Source organism: Mirounga angustirostris, unplaced genomic scaffold (assembly GCF_029215605.1).
Source record: "Mirounga angustirostris isolate CCGP_5_RB_7025 unplaced genomic scaffold, mMirAng1.0.hap1 SCAF_12, whole genome shotgun sequence".
In the NCBI taxonomy this organism is placed as follows: Eukaryota; Metazoa; Chordata; class Mammalia; order Carnivora; family Phocidae; genus Mirounga; species Mirounga angustirostris.
This window is the reverse complement of record NW_026991720.1, coordinates 89842896-89864268: the sequence shown is the minus strand read 5'-3', so window position 1 is coordinate 89864268 and position 21373 is coordinate 89842896. Positions and strand designations below refer to the sequence as shown.

Sequence of the window (21373 nt, the reverse complement as noted above, 5' to 3'; positions counted from 1 at the left end):
TTTCTAAAACTTAACTATCAGATAGTTAATCAGATGTTGGTGATTTTCAAGCACCAGTTTTAAAACAAAAAGCAGGCCTCAAATTTTAGATGCCAATGTATTTTATCCAAGCACATAGCTCATATAAAAAAATACTTTTTAAGTATTTCTAAAGTAAGTAGCTGTAATAATTTCTTAAACTTCCAGTTCTACAGATGTTTGTGAAGGTAACTATCAAAGTTGCCAAAAGCTGACCAGAGAGACAAAAACCCTTACTTTTAAAGGTCTTAAATTTTATTATATGTGAACTGGCAAGAATCTGTGTTTTTTACATTCTTACTGCCCCTCCTCTCGGTAGGGCACTCATGAACGAAGGTAAATATAGGATATGCCAGAAAAATGAAACTAGTTTATGACGAATAATCAAGTCTTAAAATGTTTAATTGACTACACTTAGGTTAATCCTGCTACGAATCTAATTAAATAAAAAAATTAAGAGCTTTGCTAAGGCTCTTGAGTCTTACCTCAACCATTAATCTCTCTCCTACTCATTTTTAAAGCGCCGGGTTAGCAACCAGATGCTAAAATCCATAAACAAAGAATAAACAGTGAGCCGAAAATGTGTCCCAGTTAGACTGTTTCTATGGCATTCTTGTTAAATATAGATAAGAAGTTTTTAAAGAGGTTTGGAATTCACGGGCATAGATGGGTACAAAGTGTCACCCTACCTCCAGCAGGATCTAAAGAATCCTCTTGCCACCTTTGTGGGAGGTGAAATTCGATGGGTATACAGCATTTCAGAAAGCCTATGAAGAGCATGGATGTGACCACCTTATACCACTTTAGTGACCATCTTAAAACATTCAAATACAGACTTGGGTCCTCACTTGTGACCTTTCTTTTGACATACTTAATAGACAGATGACTGTTTTTAAGACACTAATGCTAAAGACCTGCTTGAATCATGATAAACTAGGTCATGTTGCAGTTTAAAACAACACCCCCCCCCCCACCCACCCCCACCCCACCCCCCTGCCAAATCTCAGGCTACAAACAGCAAAGGTTTATAACTCTCATGCTGCGTATCCAGATAAATGTCTTGGCTTGGGTAATGTCTGCTGGCTTCAGGCATAGCTGGATCAAGATATTCCAAGAAGGTCCTTAAGGATCTGCCCTTTTGCTTCCCTCTGTTCAGCCTTCCTCTGTGGTTAGCCCTGGTCTCAAGCAGCCTCTACCAGTTCCATCCATATAACTCTAAGTCCAGGGGGAAAGAGATTTTCTCTCCCACAAAAAAATCCCAGAAGTTACCTAACTGCAAATTTGAATTGTACACTCATCCCTAAACCAAATACTGGGAAGAAGGAGATGAAAATGCACTGAATTATGAGCCTGGAGCCCATGGAGGGAGTTGCCCCACCCAAATTATGTGGGCTGACAATGTCAGGGGACTAGTCCCCTCAAAAAATCTCTGGGTGCTGTTACCAGACAAAGGGATGTTAAGATAAGCCCACATAGCAGTTTCTATTTATAGTCCAAGATTGAAAATGCCAGGACTCCCTGCTTGATTCAGGCTTTCCATAATCTAGGTGACAGCACCCCTATGTGCTCTCTTAATGGTTATAAGAAAGGGTTATTCAATTTTTGTTATTTATCCAGCAAGCAGATTTTGAGTGTATTCCGTACACCAAAAACTCTGCCATTGGAGGGGAATCCAAATTCCAATAAAATACAGTGCCTGCCCTCAAAGAGCTCCTAAGGGCAAGGATATTTAATACAAGATTACAAATTCCTGTCCCACATACTATAAAAGGGACATGTAGAAAGTGCTATGTGACTTTTGTTCTGAATTTTCCTGGTCATTGAACATTCTTTTTTAGCTCACTTCCGAATCTCACAAAGTACATTTAAATCTAATTTCCACAGCAAATGAGAACGATGTTACGTAAACAGTCAGGTTTTAGAACCTAAAGGTCAAAGTCTAGAATGTGCCATCCTTGTTTTACATCAATCCAGGATTTAAAATGAGACACATGGGCGCCTGGGTGGCTCAGTTGGTTAAGCAACTGCCTTTGGCTCAGGTCATGATCCTGGAGTCCCGGGATCGAGTCCCACATCAGGCTCCCTACTCAGCAGGGAGTCTGCTTCTCCCTCTGACCCTCCTCCCTCTCATGCTCTCTGTCTCTCATTCTCTCTCTCGCAAATAAATAAAAATCTTAAAAAAAAATAAAAAAATTTAAAAAAATAAAATAAAATGAGACACATAAGTGGCATTCTACAACTATGAAGGTGACCTTGAAAGCAGTTTTTTTTTTCCTTCAAACAAATAATGCCTCAGACAAATGTTACATATTCTTTGTAACAGAACAGCCAACAATTTGCAGTCCCACCTGCCATTCAAAATGCTGCAGAACTTTCCAGTAAAGACTGCCTTCTGCTGAAGCAGGTTGTGCCACGTGATGACACGTGTGGAATGGATAAGAAGGTAAGGGTCATGTCAGCAGGAGTAAAGCTTCGACGAGCTCCACTAACAAAAGTGATTCATTCCTCCTAAATTTGTAACATCTTCAGAAACCAGAGGAAGTCGTATGAAATAGAACAGAGAGGAAGAATTTTTTGATGAGTGAAATTTGGAAGTATTCCGAAACTGAACTCAAGGCTGGTGATATTTTTTTCTACTTGACTAGAAATACATGTTAGGTAGAAAGTGGACATTTAAGATTTAAAGAAGTGTTTAGAACATGGAGACCAGTCTTTATTTAGTTGCATTCAAGAAACATTTATTGAGCACCTACAATGTGCCCATGTCACATTAGGCAATGTTTAGGCACAAATCAATGTTGCACAATACTTGGCCTTGTCTTACTGTCTATCAGAGATAAGGCATAAACAAATAGTTACAGCATTATGTCATTTACGCTGGAACAGGCTTTTACAAGGTGCTGGTGGACAGAGTTGGGGGTGGAGAGAGGGAAGAGAGGAACTCTGTTTAAGTGGAAGCTTTAAAGATGCATGGTAGTTCACTAAGGTGATGAGTCCAATGAGGGTCCATGGAGGAGAGGGCAAAAGTATAAAGTATGTCCTCTACAGGCAACTTCAAGAAGCTCATATAGGCGGGCGCCTGGGTGGCTCAGATGGTTAAAGCGTCTGCCTTCGGCTCAGGTCATGATCCCAGCGTCCTGGGATCGAGTCCCGCATCGGGCTCCCTGCTCCTTGGGAGTCTGCTTCTCCCTCTGCCTCTCTCTCTCTCTCTCTCTGTCTCTCATGAATAAATAAATAAAATCTTAAAAAAAAAAAAAAAGAAGCTCATATAGGCAGAGGGAAGCCATTGAAGGCTTTGGAACAAGAGAATGACTTAATCAAAGGTGTGCCTCAGAAATCCTTCTAGTGATGTTAGGGAGGATTGGACAAGGAGAAGGGGAGAGTTTGGAATAGACATGGCAGCCGGGGCAGGAGGGGCGGGGAGGCTCCTGCAAGGGTTCAGACCAGACTTGAGGACAGACTGAACTAAGGGTGATGATATTGGAGCAGTGGGAACATGGTGGCCAGCTGCTAGTAAAGTAGAAAGGACAGGAGCTAGTTTTGGAAAAGGTAAGGAGAGGGAAATGGCCAACACAAGTCCCAGGTGGGGCCGGCTTTAAGGATGTGGGATCTGTAGAGTCTCAGAAGGGTCCCAGGCTTGGTTTAATGCTCTGTCAACATCTTGAAACCATTAATTTTTGAACAAAGGGCCCACATGCTCATTTTCATTGTGCACTGGGCCCTGCAAATCCTACAGCTAGTCTTGCTCCCAGGCTTGTCCTGAGCTCAGAGGTGGATCACCTTGCCAATAATAGAAATTGGAAACAGAAGAACACATTTTGTTCTAAGAGGGATGGGTGGGGAGAAGTCAGTTTTGCAACGCATGTACTTATGGGCCATCAAAGTAGACCTATTCAATAGGCGTTAGAAATTGGATGTAAATTCCACGCAAGTTACACGCTTGAGTTATAGATGTAGGGAGTACCAAGCCTAAGGTGGTGGAGAGGTTGGGTATGGATGAGTGTTCAGAGGGAAAAATAGCTGGAGACAGAACCTTTGGGAGCACCTACGTTTAAGGGAAAGGGAGGGGAAAGAGAAACGGGAGAGGGGGAGTTAGAGTTCTAAGGGAAAATGTTGGAACTGTGTCCTGGAAGTCAAGGAAAAAAGTCTCAAGAAGGGAGTGACCGTGTGAGATAAGCCACAAAGAGATCCAGTGGGGAAAACGGCCATTGCACTTGACAGTAAGAGGGTCCATGGTGAGACCAGTGGTGGAGATGGAGGTCCTATTATAATGGAATCACTGAGACCAGTGGTGGAGATGGAGGTCCTATTATAATGGAATGAAGGAGCAACCAAGAGGAAACAAATAAGAGCAGACCATCCTTTCAAATACTTGGGCTAGGAAATCAAAAGGAGGAAAGGAGTTGAGAGTGTAGAGAATAGAGAAGCGTTTTGGTTTTTTTTCTTAAGATGGGGAAATTGAGCAGATATGCACGTGAGAGCCTTATCCTTAGCAGGTCAGAGGAGGGCACATACTTCCGGGACAAAAGTACATTCTGGAATGGGGAATGGAGACCAACAAATTCCCAGATGGAATGGTCAGAGGGTGAATGCGTATTCTATACATTATTCCGTGCATGTATGTGTTAAAAAGAGAGAGGAAAAAAAAAAGCCCTCAACAAATCTCTTAATTTTCTCAGTAATGTAAGTTTACTCCTGAGAGTGAGGTGGTCAGGGTACAGCGCTTTAGAACAGTGCTGAGGCGACTCTTTGCAATCTATGAGAAGACACTGACCAGGGAGAAATATCACTGCTGAGTAGCAGAGAGGGCTCAGTGGCTCTCCAAGCAGAAGCCAGTCTCATGAAAGAGTCAGAACTGAATGATGCTTGTCATGTGTATGGATGAAAAACTAAGAGGCAACTTTAGCCCAGGGTATTAAGAGCTCAACAAGGGGAAAAGCATTTGCCTCTGAATATTTTTTAATTAAGCTCTGAAGACCCTCCATTGCAATAATAAACCCTCACAACAGCACCTGCTTTCTTTGTGTTGCTGGGGCTGCCCAGCCAGCACCAAGGATCCTGGGCATTGGCTGGAGGCGAACCACTCTGGAGGCTGCAACAGGGCAAGTGCTGATTTAGTGAATAATTAATGCATCACCAAGACCTGAGGCTCCTGCCTCCCTCAGCAGAAAGGAAGTTTATAAACCCATAAAGCAGCTTTACTTTGTGGTCTAATGATTAAACTTTCCCTGGGCCCTATTTCATTGCAGCTCAGTTAAAAGCTGACCAACTAGCCGCTTACACCCTTCTCCCTGGGGTAATTAAAAACAAGCAAAATCTCCGGGCTGGACTAGCAAATAACTGTACCCCCTCGTGCAGGGCACTTCTGCGGAAAACCCCAACTTTGACTCCATCCATTGCGCTAAGGCAGCAGAATTGGGCTAGTTCACTGGAAGGGTGGCGGTCCCGCCGCCAGCCTCACTTACCTCCCCAACCCCCAGGAGATGGGTGAGCTGCTTCTGTTCACCCCTGATCTAACCAGACAGGTCGCACACGGTGCCATTAGAAGCCCTCCCCTTCCCCCCACCTCACCATTTGTGTACCATGGAGTTCCTCTCTAGAATTGCCGAGGTGGCGCTTTGTGGAGACGGTGAAGTGTGTCTCATTCGTGGTTGAACCAACCCTGTCACTGTGAGATGGGGAAAAGCCTCACCAACAATAGTGTCATTCGAGAAATTACCTGAATTAGAGCCATCGTCTGGATTTAGGTAAGAAGTAGATTTTATAAAAACCATTAAATGGGTAATTCAATGCCGTGGCCACCTGGATGGCAGGGACGAAAGGCAGGTCCCGAATAAATGTGCGCGCCCAGGGAGCCAAGTGAGCAGCAGTTCCCTGGCTTCGCGTGGACACCTCCGAGATGTCGAGTCTAGCCCAAGCTCAGTGATACCGGATTCCCTTCCCTCCCCGCAACAAACCTGACAGGTCGACCCTCTTTCTAAGGGTTAACCCGCCTTCCCTCCCCCGCCTCCCCCGGTGCCCGGGGCGGGAGTCTGTGGCCCCGGGTACCCTTCCGTGACTCACTGCTTGCAAATGTAAACGCCCGAGCGCGCGGTAGGTCCCGCCGGGCCCCCTCGCGCCGCGATCCCCACACCTACCTCCGCGACCAGCCCAGACGCCGCCCGTCCCCCGCGCGCCGCCAGCGCCGCGCCCCCGGGGGCGGCCCCGCAGCCCCGCCGGGACCCGGGAGAGCCCGAAGCCCGCGGCGACCGCAGGCGCGGCCTTAAAACAAAAGAGGCGCCCCGGGAGGGTGGGACCCGGACCTCACCCCCTCCTCGCCCTGCGGTGGCCGCCCGCCCCCTCAGCCCCTGCTCTCCGTGTGCGCATGAGCGGAGGCGCCTCCCCCGGTTCCTCCCAAGGCTAAACTTTCTAATTCCCTTCTTTGGGCTCGGGGCTGCCGGCGGCGGGGAGAGCGCTCGCACCGCTCGGTGAGGAGGACAAAGTGGCTGCGCGATTTTTTCCCCCTCCCGACCCTCCAGCTCCCCGCTTCCGTGGGAGCGGCAGGAAATGGAAGGGCCCCTCTCTTCTCTATGAACATTAGCTTTTTTTTTTTTTTTCTCTACTTCTCCAGAAAGGAAGACGGGGGAAAAAAGGGGCAGGCGGCTCGGCGGGTGCGTGCTCCCCTCCTCTGCAAGGACTGTCCCCTCGGCTACAGGGACTGGCCATGGGGCTGCTCCAGGTGTTCGCTTTCAGTTTCTTAGGTAATTCCGCGGACGCGGTGGGGGTGGGGTGGTGGAGGGTGGGAGGAGGAGTGGGCTTGGATGGGGAAGAAGACCGCGAAGGCTTTTGACCCGGCTTCGAGGGAGCCCGGAGGATCCGCAGAGGGACTGGGGTGGGAATCGTGCCCTGGGATTAAACGCCAGCGCCCTTGGTGGCGGCTGGGGAGTGCGCGCGAGGATCGCCGCGGACCCGCAACCCGGGGGCTCTGTGCGCAGAACTGGGGATCCCCGGCCCCTGCTCCGGGCTTTGCACCTTGGGCCGGTTCACTGTGGGTCTCTCCACTGCGGGGGCAGGCTGCTTGGGTGGGCTGGGGGCTTGCCGCGGAGGGCTCCCCTGGAGCCCATTTCCCAGCGAAGTGTTCTAGCTGAGCGCAGGCTTAGTCCTGGGAACAGACTGGAGCCATGTGGCTTCGATTAACCATCGCTGTTTGCCCCCGGATGGCGCCAGAAACAGCTGGACCGGGTGCTTCCCTGGAATGACGAAGCGTTGAAGCCACTCCAAAGCCGCAGGGACTTGTCCACTCGCCCCTTGCTTGGGAAGGCGGCGCCCCCTGCGAGTCCTGCTGCCTCGCCCCCAGAGAAGCGCCCGGGACCTCCCAGCATGCACGCACAAACACTCGCAACCCCACACTCACACATTTCCACGCGCGCGCACACACAGGGTTTCACACTGAGGATGCACAGGCTGCCGCGTGCACGGAGGTTCATACACTCACCCACCTACCGGCGCGCGCATGGGTGTTTGGCCTCTCGCGTCCCTGCGCTCAGGTCCAGGCACAGGCACGTGGAAGTGGCTGGTCTGCACATCTACCTTTTGTGGCTGGAGCTGCTTCCCCAAGGCAGATCTGGGGGGGCTTGAGTGTCTATGGGTTTCCCGGGAATGATGTCCTGGGCTGCCGGACCAACGTGATCTCGTGTCTCTTTCCGAACCCTCTCCACATCCCGGCCTCTCCCTTCGCTCGTCTTTCCACTATGCCTCTTTTCTGTGCGTTCTGCTTTCTTCTGAACCTACTCTGTTCCCGCCCCTGCTTGTTTTCCTTTTGCTTGGGCTCGCTCCCTGCTTGTGCCCTCCTCCCCACCTCCCCGGTCGCCTGCCCTTTCCACAGCCCTGTGCGGAGCCCAAGTGCGCGCTCAAGAACCCGAATTCAGCTACGGCTGCGCGGAGGGCAGCTGCTATCCCGCCACGGGCGACCTTCTCATCGGCCGGGCACAGAAGCTCTCGGTGACCTCGACGTGCGGGCTGCACAAGCCTGAGCCGTACTGTATTGTCAGCCACCTCCAGGTGAGGGCGGAGATCCCAGCTCCCGGCTCTGCGCGCGCCTCCTCCGGTCCAGACCTAGGGGCCAGGCCCTGGGGACTCCACATCCTGCCAGCGATAGGAAGCGCGGCCAGTCGGGGAGTCCCGGGATTGGACTGGTTGCTCACCCTTTTTTGCTCCATCTCGGTTTTCACAGTTGTATCCGCCAAACATTTCCTGCCGCCTCCACCGCCAGCACAGTCCGTACGGAAAGGCAGGGCTGCGGGCAGACCTGGTCCCTGCCCCGGATCCTGACCCGGAGCCTTCAAAAGTCCCGAGTGTTTTAGGTTTTGTTTTTATTTTAAATCTGTCCTCCTTGGAAATGTGTATAAAAGATAGTTTATGCTCTTTTTCTTATACTGAGTAGTGATCTTTGGTTTTTCCCGTTTCACTTGGATAAAGGGTATGGCAGCACTGACGGATACCTTGCAAGGTCGCTGTAATCACTGAACCTGATTTTCTCTCCTGTGGTGCTGTTCCCCATCTACCTCCATTAGATACTTTTTTCAAAATGCCCTGGTTGCCATGGTACCCTGATAGCGAAGGACCAAAATGAAATTTCAGGGTGCTGCTTCTAACAGTGGGCCAGGATCTTAGATTTCAAAGGTCACGTTTTTACAAAGTCAAAACTAATTTTTATTTTATTATTTTTAAAAGATTGTATTTATTTTTCAGGGGGGGGGGTACAAGCAGGGGGAGTGCCAGGCAGAGCAGGCAGAGGGAGAAGCAGGCTCCCCGCTGAGCAAGGTGCCCCATGTGGGGCCCAGGACCCCCAGGATCATGACCTGAGCCCAAGGCAGACGCTTAACCTGACTGAGCCACCCAGGCGTCCTAAAACTAATTTTTTTTTAAAAAAGACCCAAAACCAACTACCTAGAATCAGAAGGCTTTTGCTTGATTTTTTTTTTTTCTTAAGTAGACTGATATTTCTGACCTCTAAAGCAAGCAAAAGGCAGCTGGGCCAGAGCCAACTGCTTCCATTTTGGTCCCTTCACCTATCTGTATACCTGCCCTTTGGGAGGAGGTCCATGCTGTGCAGTTTGCACGGTGGAGGCCTTAAAATGGATTCATTTTTACAAAGCCAAGAGAGTGCCCATCCTGGAGACCTGATAAATTAAACCAAAGGAATGCGGTAAAGTGGATTCTGCTCATTTGCTTCCAGGTTTATACAGAGATGTCTAGACTGCTTCCTCCTGCTTAGAAGGGTGGCTGTAATTAAACTTTTTTTTAAGTTCTGGTAATTGTTCTTCAGTATTAGTTTCCTTGACTACAAGTTAATGAAGGCAGTCGATGGTACCTTTTCTAATATTAGCATGTAAATTTTACCTAAAATATTGTGTTAACATTTACCTCAGAGGCGAGGACATCCTGTAAATGAATCACTAGATTCTGAAACTGGCTTTGACCAGAATGAGAATTGAATTGTCTTCAAAGCCAAGTCGAGGCAAACTCACTGGTTTACGTGATTAGCCATGAAAGTGTGGAGTGCTCTTTACAGATATCAGAGCCTAAAGAAAGGGACTGGGTGTGCGCTTTTCTCAAACATTTAATGGGTCTGAAAATTGAGGCAGGAATCTTAAGTATTTTGTCCAGGGTCCCACTGCATTCCTGACTTCTGTTCTCTCTCTTTTTCTTAGTATATTTTGCTAGTCCCTAAACCCTTTTGAGAGGAAGGGGATAACTAATAGCTAAATAAATACAAACATAAGAGTACAGCCTGTTGGTACTGTCCTTATCAGAATATTACCACTGCTTGAATGTTGTTCGATGTATGTGGATCTCTGTAGATGCCATCTCAGCTTCATTAGGGTCCATGTTGGCGTTCTTTGAGTTAGTCTCAGGATACAGTGCTTTCAACAAAGCAGCACAGCATGATACCCACTTCCCAGATATTCTGTGCGGTTTCTAGGTTAGCCTGCAAGCTGCCACCATGAGTTCACTGCTTGGGCAGACCAGAAGCTGAGAAAACTGGTTCTGTATTTCCCAAAGCTGCTTAAATACATCTGCCTAATACTTGGCCTCTGTCTTGTGAGGTTTTAGAAAATCAGGCTGAATGAATATTTTTTTCCTTTCATTTTTCAGTTTGCTTTATGTCAGCAGAAATTCTCTAATACCTCTTCTGCATTTTACTGGAAGAGTAAGCTTCTCTAGCTATTCATTGAGATGAAGGCTTATGCCTAGAAATTTCATTTTGATTAAATTAATAGTTTGTGGAGACAATGCCGCCTTTTACTTTTGACCTTGAATTTACAAGAGTGGAGGAAATTTTCAGGAGTAATTCATATCCCATAAGTTAAAAAGCAGAAGGCATATTATGTGTCACGTAAGTAATTTTGGCACATGCATTTTTCTTGAAGCAAGTAGATTTGATTTCTGTATTGTGGGCTTAATTTTTGGTGTGTGCGTGTGTGTCTGTCTGTCTGTGTGTAATTGCTTCCTAGACTCATGAAACTAACTTTCCTTTCAGGAGGACAAAAAATGCTTCATCTGCAATTCACAAGATCCTTATCATGAGACCCTCAATCCTGACAGTCATCTCATTGAAAATGTGGTCACTACATTTGCTCCAAACCGCCTTAAGATTTGGTGGCAATCCGAAAATGGTATGTGGTTGGTGTGGGAACAAGTTCCACGGTGCGTGATTGGTCACCTGGAAGGAGTTTATAGACTCCTGAGTATTTGTAATCTTGATTGGTTTCTCTGCCCGGTAATTATGGCCTTTGGCAGATTTACTGCCTAGCACTAACTTTTCTTGGTAAAATCTGATCTTTTTTCCGGAAGCATGCACTTTCTATAAGAAAGCAGTCTTTGATGCTGGACCAAAGGGGTATTTCGTAGTCCTCATGTGAGGAAGTCTGCGGGGATGGGGTATATCTGTTGGGGGTGTGGGAAGACCCTGCACAGCCCTGAATCTTCCACAAAATACAGCATCTTTCATTTTGATCAACCCCAAAGGAAAGGGCAGAAGCAGCCCCCACCTCTACCATCGCTGTCCTTCCCTCTAGAGAAAATTCAGTAACAGTACTATGAATTAGCACTAGATGTTAATTTTTCAAGACTCTGTCAACCTAGATATGACCCCAACTCAGTTTCTCTAGTGAGTATGTGAACCCAGCCCCCTTTTCCTTTATTTGCCTTGGGATTTGGGTTTAGTAAATTCATCAAATTTGTTGTTACTTCACTGGGAAAGTAAGCCCCAGTTAGTTTGGCATTTTTTTCAAACTTGAATGCTGAACTTTGGGAAATAAAGGTAGAGTTATTGTGTCTCTTAATTAACAAGGTATCATTAGATGTTCCAAAAAATTATGAGAATTCTGGCTCTCAAAGAAGTGAACCTAGGCTTGGCCATAGAGAGCATGGATTCGATTAGATCTCTCTATTATATATGCCCTATCTCTGGGAAGCTTTCAGAGGCTTGCTGTCATTTAATAATCTATAAAGAGGAGCTCCCTTACTAGACTTCCTTGTCATTGACTATGAAATTATACTTGCTTTCCAGAAGACTGTTGGTTTCTGGGGGAGGGTTGATTGATTTTTCATTGGTCAGCCTTGGGACTGCACTGTTTACCAGATTGAGACAGACTGGTCCTCAAAAAAGCATGTGTCCATTAGAGCCTTATCAATTCTTATAGGTGGTTATCTTGGCTGATAGTTAAGTGTGAAAGAGAGGTTTCTGTAAGTCTGTACTCAAATCCCAAAGGACTTCTGAAATAGCATAGAGCTGCTTACAAACAGGAGCATGTCCCGACTGCCCACATTCTTCCAGTGACATGAAAAGACCATTAGAAGGACGTCTCAACTTTAGTATCAAGTTGATAGACAGTCAAATTGTTCATCCTGTGCTGTAGTTCCAGGGGAGGGTTTTTCTTGGTTACATCTGGAGTTCATCAATTTCTGCAACTTTGAATTTGTGGAGCAAAAGAGGCCAAATGCCAGAAAGACAGATTTTCATGTAGAGGGGCTTGCATTCTCTGTCACGAGAGATTAGATGAGGTTAGGCTGAAGCCTAGTCTTCAGAAAGTCAGACTGATGGTTACTGCCCCGTCCTCTCCTTGATGTCCAACAGCTCATCATTAAAGACGTTCTTTATGGATGTGATGTTATCCATTTTCCGTGGGTTTCGTCCAAGTTGACCTTTAGATGGCGGCATTAAATTATCGGTGTTCAGGCATCGAAACGGGCTCGGAGGGTGCAGCTACTTTTCACTTACCCTTCCTAATGATCTATCCTTAGGTCCGACAGAAATCAAATATGCCATAAAGGAATCATCTTGTTTCTTTTCTCTGTGGATTTTTCTTCCCTTATTAAAAAAAAACAACAACTGTAATGCCTTATCAGGTTCTAAATCTAAATGGAATGTGCTTTTAGGGCGCACATTGCAGCCTATGTTCTTATGTTACAGAAAGGGTACTGGTCTTGTTTGTACTTTACGTTATTTTGTTATCTCTTCATTTTGAACAAACATTGTAGGCTTTTAAAAAGCCTGGGAGAGAAGAGACACATGGTGGCTGAGCTAGCATTTCACTCTGAAATGTCCAGAGTCAGTTTATAATATGCTCTTTTTAATAAGTTAGATAAGGTTGGTTAGTGTGATTATAATGTTTTTCTTTAACATTCCAACTAACTCATATCCGTTTCAGTGACCACCCCCCACCCCCTACAATTGGCTTGGCGGTTTTCCAGTGGGAGAGTTTATTTCAAAAGTCCTACTGATTTCCTGAAAATACACCAGCCTGTGACATGATTCATTCTGACACATTCCTGTCTTCCTGTCCTTAAGACTTCTTTTGCTCTAGAAGGTGGACCCCCAGAGCTCTCTCGAGCCCAGGAAACAGGGAGGGGTCTCCTTTAGTAAACAGGCAGGCTGGAGGGCCCGAGGTATTGGAGGGGAGGGAGCTACTTTCCATCCCTAGAATTCCAGTGGCCTTTTTAGTGTGTTAACGTGGGACTAACCGACCCTCGGGGCATGGTGCAAATGCCCATTTGTTTGTTCAGGCTTCCCCCTGAAAGGGAAGATGTTAGTATTTGTTCTGGGCCGGTTCATTTATTTGACCCATTCTTTGTGTCTCTGGCATTGTTTTTCGGTTGTGGTGATGCATCCAAAGGCTTCCCCATCAGGGACAGGTCTTTCTAAACGGGAGCATAACTAACATGCGTGGTAGACTCTTATTTATTTTCTTTGCTGCTGCATTAAAAAAAGGAATACTTGTGATTTGCCTGGAGGAGGATTAGGTCCCCTGCTTTAGGCTGCAAGCTGAACCCCTACTGTGCACAGGAAGTGACCCCATCCTTCCCCTCTGAGAGTCACTGGGCTTAGAGGATTGGGAAGATGTTTTACTTTCTCCTAAGCCAAAGCTGCCTTTCTCTTTTTTTAAGGTTTTATTTATTTGACAGAGAGAAACACAGCTAGAGAGGGAACACGAGCAGGGGGAGTGGGAGAGGGAGAAGCAGGCTTCCCTTGGAGCAGGGAGCCCGATGTGGGGCTCGATGTGGGGCTTGATCCCAGGACCCTGGGATCATGACCCTGAGCCGAAGGCAGACACTTAACAACTGAGCCACCCAGGTGCCCCCAAAAGCTGCCTTTCTTGACAGCAACTAGAGGCATTCTGCAGAGGCCTTTTCCACCAAGCAGATGCAGTATGTCGAACTCCCGGAACGATTTGTGGAAAACTGGAGAATCCTTCTGATTGGTGCCTTACCTCCTACCCCGAGGCAGGTTTCTTGTCTTCGGCTTCACTTTCAGATAGAATGCAAAGAGGATTTCTATGAGGGGCATAAAGAGAATTTAAGACAACAGTCCCAACTCTTCACAGATGGCCCTGTTTACCTTACTATTTCCTTTCTTCTTTCTAAACAATCTCCTATAGGCGTGGAAAATGTAACGATCCAACTGGATTTGGAAGCAGAATTCCATTTTACTCATCTCATAATGACTTTCAAGGTAAGGAATTCGTCATTTTTCCCACAAATGACACGTTGAGAGCGCTGTGTCATTCCCTTTTCTGTATGGATGTCTGTTGTGAGTTGGCCTAAATGGGAACTTAAATATTCTTGTTGCCATAAATTGGGATCATCGAGCAGCTTTTAAAGATGGGCATGAATAACTATGTTTAACAAATACTCTATCTTCGTGGCAAGCAGGAGAGAGCGAGCCTGTATTCTAAGGTAATTCAACTGTAAACTTTTAATTAGATGTCTTTTTATTTCCCCACGGAGAGAGGCAGCTTTGACTTTCCCAAACCACAATGAAACATCTGGAAAATAAATCCCTGATCCCTTGTGTTGATGTTTTAATGCTGAGCTTGGTAACTGCAAAGGAAGTGTATTATCTTTAGTTTTCAAGGGTTTGCAAAATTTGTGGGAACAGTTTTGCGGTTCCTTAAGAAATGCGTATGCCTTCTTAAATGTGGATTTTCTCATCCTTTTTCTTTTAGAGATGTAAAATGACTCCAGGGCTAGGGAATTTCTCTGGACAAAGTCCCTTTGTTTCCTCATAAGCAGCTGCCTGGAAATGACAGACTTCGCATGGCTTAAAGTACACGTTGATGCACATAAAACCCATAATTTACCTCTGTCTTCTCAGATTAAAATCGCTTTGGGTAGTTTTTGGTTGGAGTCAGGGGCCTTAACTGCACCCTCTCAGGTTAGGAAGAGGTGCCAGGGAGAGATTGACCCACGTGTGTGGGTAGCCGAGAAAGTCTTACCGTGCCTGGAACCAAAGCCTGGGAGGCCAAGGAGCATGGAAGTCAGAACATGACTAGGAGGGATGGTGGACTGCTGGCTCCCAGGCCTGAGCCCCTACCCCCTGCCAACCCTCCCCACCCCCCCACCCCAGAGGTGCTGTTGCTGCTAGAGAGGAAGGCTCCCACTGTGACACCTGACACTGGGGGAAGCAGGGGCTTTTACTAAGCAACTCAACACTGTGCCTCCTCCCTTCATTAACCGCGGCCAAGCTCAGCCTGGCCATTAGAAGTGAAACTCAGCCATGCATGAGGATGTTGCCTTTCTGTTATGTGACACCTAAAAATATACAAAAATATCATTATTCATGTTGATGGCCCTATCTTTTACTTCGGAAAGGGCATCTGTGTGCCTACATGGGTCATTCTGAGTTTGCGTCCATCCAGAGGTCCTTTGGGTACATATTCTGTAGTTAAATACTCATTCAAGTGAATACCGTGGGCCAAAGGGGAAACTGTGCATACAAGTGAGGAAGGTCAAAGAGGCAGTGACTGAACAGGGACATGAAGAATGGGTACAGGCGGTCAGACTGTAGTTGGTGAGAGAGACCTCATCCTGCAGGTTCTAGCTCCCATGTGAAAAGCAGTATCTATGGGGTTGGACAGGCTTGGGTATAAATCCCCACTCTGCCCCTTCTTGGCACGTGTGGCCCGAGCCTCGGCTTCTTCTCGGGAAGGAAGAATGAGAACACCTGCGTTCTAGGGTTGTGCGACCTAGCCCTCTGCTGCGGGAATAGGCATCATCTTGCTACCTGGCATCTAATGGGAATGCGATCATTTCTATCTATGCTGATGCTTGGCAGGTAGTGATTGCTCTACAAGTATTTCCTGACTGAATAAGTAGATCGAGGAATTCAGCCATCTTCTTCTGTAAGAAACTGCCCTAGGCCTTGCGGGAGATTTTAAAGATACCACGGTTGCTTTTCTGCGGGACCTTCCCACCTATACTAGGGGTGCGGGGGAAACACAGACTTGCAAATAACTTATGTCACGGGGTGCTGAGTGCTCCAGCAGAAGGTCGGATGGTGCACTTTCTGAGCACGGAGGAGGGTGAGAGTAGTCTTAGCCTGGGCCGAAGCAGGAAGCTTCGTGAAGAGAGATCTGGGACTGCATTTGACCTGGGCCGGGAACGGTGAGCAGGATCTCCGTGGGAGGAGGTGCAAGAAAAGCCATTCTTGGCAGACGACACCGTCTGAGAGCAAAGCGCTGGTGGGGGACAGTTCAGGCAGGGTTTGCCTCGAGCACGGGGCTGTGAGGGGCAGAAGGAAGGAAGATGACAGTCAGGAGGACCGGGACTCCTGGCCGAGGGGTGCAAACTGTATAGGAAGTGGGGAGCCGTTGACAGGGAAATGAGACTATTTCAGGAAGGTCGCCGAGAGGCAACAGAGGAGGGCCCGGGACAGTGAGAACCGAGGGCTCGTGGGGAGGCCCCCGTTGAGGCCTGTGTTAATGGGGGGCTCACCTAGGAGACTACTGGTGTGCATGCAGAGACGGGCTGACTCTTGCGTAGGAGGGAGCTGCCCCTGCCTTCCAGGGAGTCCTGGATGTATTGCCAGCAAAGCTTTTTCAAATCACACACGTCCCCTTGCTGCCATACTCTTAGCCTCCACACTCTTAGCATCCACTGCTACTGCCTTTGAGAATCAGCACTCACTTTCTATGGGAGGCCTTGGTTGGACCCTTTGTAATCAGAGGTTCAGCCGTGAATTGGAGAAGGATGAGAAGCAGAACGACAGAAGGGAGGGCAAGGAGAGGGATGAAGCAAAGATCTCTAGGCTGTCCAAGCTGAGTAAGCAGGAGCGTGGCAGTGGGGTGACAGGAGCGCGGATAGGAGTGGGTGGTGGTGAAGAACACGTGTTTGCCATGGAGATAGCTGCTTGCTAAGGGGAGTGGGTTTTTGTGGGCCAGCGAAACTCCTGTAATCTATACATGGTGTGTTTTGGTCGATAGCCAGGTGTTTCCAAAATCATAGCTCTTTTATGGAGTAGAAATTCAGAGGTGGCCGTGCCTTGGTGTGAGCCCTGAGCAGGTTGTTGAGTAAGCAGACTGTGGAAGGGCCTCCCTTCTGAACATACCAGTATTGTCCTGGGTTCCAGCAGCCTCCTAAGTCCACAGGAAATCGGAGAACTCTGTCAGTGGCCCTTTGGGACTCGGAAGCTTCCAGAAAGGAGGGAGAAAGGAGCACAGCCAGCACTGGCTGTAAGGCGTTTCCTCTCTGCTCCCCTGTGACGCGGAGACATCAGGCTGCTCTGTCCCTAGAGGTCGCCACCCAGGAGGCAGGTCTCCTGGGGAGCTTGTCTTGGCTGAGGTAGTTATTGGGGTTTTCCCCCCTTACTTTAAAATCCTTCATCACATACTCTTGAGTTTAATAAAGTACCATTTTCTTATATTCCTGAATAGGTAAAAAAAAAAGGTAAAACCCCAAGCAACTAGTAAGTGAATAAGCCAAAGCATCTGTCAAAATGTGACCTTCCATTTTCTGATCCTTGTCTCCTTTGATCTGTGCAAAAGACCATCAGGATTATTAAGAAGACAGAAGGAGGTCTCGGAATGCACTCGTCTCACCATTAGTGGTCACCCAGATTTCTCCCAAGCATTGGTTTTAATTCAGAAGGGAGGGTCTGTTCAGGTTCTGTTGGCTGGGCTGGCTCAATTGTCCTGTTGTTCTTCCTGCAACAGAACGTGCCTTCCGTTTCCCAAATGTCCGTACCCCCTCCTCGGGCACGGAGGCCTGGGCCCCCTGGTAGAGCTCATCCTGCTTCGTCTCTTCTTTCCAGTGCACCCTGCCCACCACACCCTCCCAAATCTCTGTCCTGCCTCAGTTTCCAAGAGTCTGGCCTTTGTACTCCATCCTCTGTGACGTCCGTTTGCTGGTCTGCTATGACGCCATCAGCCAGGGAGGCAGAAAGTTGGGTTTGGGCCTCATTCAGCCTGGGTTTGAATCTAAGCTCTGCCTCTAGCTAGCGAGTCAGTGAATGTGTCTGAGCCTCAAGTTCTCACGAGTAAGAAGAGGGTGTCATGAGGGTGTGTTAGCTTCCTGGGGCCGCCATAACGAGGTACCCCGCACTGGGGGGCTTAAACCACAGAGGTGTGTTGTCTCACAGCTCTGGAGGCTTGACGTGCAAGATTGAAGTGTGGGCCGAGTTGGCTCCTCCTGCGGCCTCTTTGTTTCCTTTGGAGATGGCGGTCTTTCCTCTCTCTCCCCTTGGTCTTCCCTTGGACACACCCATACCCTAGTTGTTGCTGCTTATAAAGAACGCCAGTCCGTGGGATTAGGGCCACTGTAAGACCGCCTTCTTTAATCACCCACGTAAATATCTGATCTCCAAATACAGTCACATTCCGAGGGACGAGGGCTTAGGTCTTCAACATAAGAATTTGGGGAGGACACCATTCGGCCCATAACAGGAGGTTAGGAAATGATGAATTAAAGTGCCTGGCACCACTCTCTTTCCTTCTTTGGCTAGCCCTGTGTTGATGCATTTTCTGGAGCAGTGGCTTCGGCTCTTTTATCTTGCCCTTTGCTTTTTGGGCAGAAATCGTACCTTTGGAGGTTTCAAATATCGTATGCCCACAGTGATTCCCAGATCCACGGTCCAGGCTCCGTTGGCGCGGCTGGGTGCCAGACCGCTGCTTCTGGTTGTCTAGTGGGTGTCGCTTGTGGATGCCTCACGTGTTACTAGTCCAGAACCAAACACCTTCCTTCTCTTCTGTGGCTTTGCTCTTAGCACGGTTGTCCCCCACCATCCAAGCTCAAGTGCCCGCGTTTCTCTCCTTCCCTCCCTTTCCACTGAAACCTAACGGATCACCAAGTGCAGTTCAATATATTTTACTAAATTCATTAAGTTTTCAGAACAATTGCATCCTTTCTCTCTGACCATACTGTAATGCATCTTTTTTTCTCTCAGTTGGTTTCCTTGTCACTTGTTTTTTTTTCTTTTTTTTTTTTTTTAAGATTTTATTTATTTGACAGAGAGACAGAGACCGAGAGAGGGAACACAAGCAGGGGGAGGGGGAGAAGGAGAAGCAGGCTTCCCACGGAGCAGGGAGCCTGATGTGGGGCTCGATCCCAGGACCCTGGGACTGTGACCTGAGCCAAAGGCAGACACTTAATGACTGAGCCACCCACGCGCCTCTGTCACTTGGTTTTTTTTGCTTACTGTTTTATCCATGTCCGATAACAGTGCCCCAGGATTATTTTTGTAAAGTGCAATCTGATCATTTCATTCTGTCCACTTAAGTCTTTCGGTATTCCCCTTTTGTGGCATAAAAATAAAGGAAACCCCTTCGCATGGCCAACAAATTCCTTCCTCCCCTGCCCTAGTCAACCTCTTCTGCCGCCTGGAAGACCCCACCCTTTTAGGATCCAGTTTGAGGCCATCTTGTCTCTGAAGCATTCCCTAGCTTGTGTGTGTGTGTGTGTGTGTGTGTGTGTGTGGTAAAATACACATAACACAAAATTTGCCATTATAACCCTTTTTAAATATACAATTCAGTAGCATTAGGTGTCTTCACAATGTTGCACAACCATCACCACTATCTATTTCCAGAGCTTTTTCATCACCCGAAATATAAACTCTACCCATGAAGCAATAACTCCTCATTGCCCCCTCCCCCCAGCCCCTGGAAACCTCTAATTTACTTCTGTCTCGGTGTACTTGCCTATTCAAGACATTTCCTATCAGTGGAATCCTACAATATCTGCCCTTTTGTGTCTGGCTTCTTTCACTGAGTAGAAGGTTTTCAGGGTTTATCCATGACGTAGGAAGTATCTGAGTTTCTTCTTTATGGCTGAATAATATCCTGTTGTATGTATATACCGTGTTTGGTTTAACCATTCGTCTTTGATGGATACTTGGGTGGTTTCTGCCTTTTGGCCATTGTGAACTGTGCCCCTGTGAACATTCACGTGCGAGCATCTGTCTGAGTCCCTGTTTTCCGTTCTTTGGGGAGGGGGATGGCTAGGAGTGGAATTGTGGGATTCCGCAGCTGCTCGAGTTAGTCATTCCTTCCTCTCGCTCTCCTGGAGCGCACTGTAGGAGACTCTGCTGTGGTGTTCTGTATCCTAGATGAGTTCTGTCTGTGCTTCCTGGGGCCGTCTGCAGCCTGCAGACCGTGTCCGTACCGAGCACGGTCAGCACACAGCTGCCGAATGGTTACATGAATGAATGACGAGCAAGCAGGCAACCTACCCAGTCCTATTATGGATGGTGACTGACTCTACCAAAGAGTGTTTGCTGTGAAGTCCCGCTTATAATCAGCTTCTAAAGAGAAACAGCTTACTAATCTCCGCTGGGGTGGGAGAAAGTGCACCATTGCGAGGCTTAGACACTTGCCTGTAAGAGGAGGCTCTGTGCAGTAGCCTGAAGGATTTGAAATCCAGCCACAGTCCACAGTACCAACCACATGCCGGCAAGGCTTGTGCCACATGGCTGAGTGATGTGTTCGTCTGAGATTAAAAAAAAAAATACAGATCACCGATAAAAAACATCAAATGAGCCTTTTCTACCCCGCCGTTAGACATTCCGTCCGGCTGCTATGCTGATAGAACGATCGTCTGACTTCGGGAAAACCTGGGGCGTGTACCGATACTTTGCCTATGACTGCGAGAGCTCATTTCCAGGCATTTCTGCTGGTCCCATGAAGAAAGTGGATGATATAATCTGTGATTCCCGCTATTCTGACATTGAACCCTCAACGGAAGGAGAGGTTTGTTTGCTTTTCTTGTTTCACATTCTACTTATAAATCCTTTTTGATCATTGCAAAAATACCCATTACTCTTGTATCTATTTTTAGGTGATATTTCGTGCTTTAGATCCTGCTTTCAGAATAGAAGATCCTTATAGTCCAAGGATACAGAGTAAGCTTGTTTTCGAATAACAGCTTTGATGGAAAACAGCAATCATGGAAGAACTCTTACCCAGAACACTGCTACCCCGAATCTAAGCATTCAGTGCTAAATCCATCCTCTTTATTTCCTTTTATCTCCACAATACCCAATCAGAGGTCCTTGAAATTGGCAGCAATCAAAGTCCACCCTGACTGGGAATACATTTTGATTAGAGTAAAAGATTTATGTCATAAGTACTCAAACAGTTATGCTGGTCATAATACCTTATTTTATTGCTCAGTATAATATATGTGTATATAAATATATATAAATATATGTTACATATAACATATATATAACATATAACATGTTATATAACATGTATTATATAACATATAATTTGTGTATATTATATAACATGTATATATAAATTAGGGTACAGATTAAGCTGTTGTAACAAAGGGTCCCAAAAAATACAGTGACTCAAATAAAACAGAAGTTTATTTCTCTCTTATGAAATCATCCAGAGAAGAAAGGTAGCTCAGTTGCTACAAGTAGGATTACCAGATAAAATAAAGGCTGACGCCCAGTTAAATCTGAATTGGAGATCAATAGCAAGTTATTTTTTTTAGTATAACTATATCCCATGGAATATTTGTGACTAGTACAAGGATATCCCATGCAATATTTGTGGTTGGTGTGACTATGTCCATGTAATATTTGAGACAG

At 47.0% G+C, this 21373-nt stretch overlaps 1 protein-coding gene and 1 long non-coding RNA gene across 3 annotated transcripts in view; one reads left to right on the top strand and one right to left on the bottom strand.

Moving 5' to 3' along the window:
* Window positions 1–6292, bottom strand: part of LOC123835708 (uncharacterized) — a 41473-nt gene extending 35181 nt beyond the window's left edge. Inside the window, exon 1 of one of the 2 annotated variants that reach the window (XR_010406604.1) lies at window positions 6156–6292. This is a non-coding gene — a long non-coding RNA (uncharacterized LOC123835708). The remainder of the gene's footprint in view (window positions 1–6155) is intronic. The other variant, XR_010406605.1, reaches the window with a different exon arrangement.
* A 342-nt stretch (window positions 6293–6634) lies between these two features.
* The window catches only part of LAMB1 (laminin subunit beta 1), a 69932-nt gene continuing 55193 nt past the window's right edge, over window positions 6635–21373 (top strand). The window contains exons 1-6 of the mRNA XM_045864898.3: window positions 6635–6758; window positions 7883–8058; window positions 10541–10676; window positions 13941–14014; window positions 20334–20522; window positions 20611–20674. Of these exons, the coding sequence (XP_045720854.1) occupies window positions 6722–6758; window positions 7883–8058; window positions 10541–10676; window positions 13941–14014; window positions 20334–20522; window positions 20611–20674 (676 nt within the window). The 5' untranslated portion in view covers window positions 6635–6721. The remainder of the gene's footprint in view (window positions 6759–7882; window positions 8059–10540; window positions 10677–13940; window positions 14015–20333; window positions 20523–20610; window positions 20675–21373) is intronic.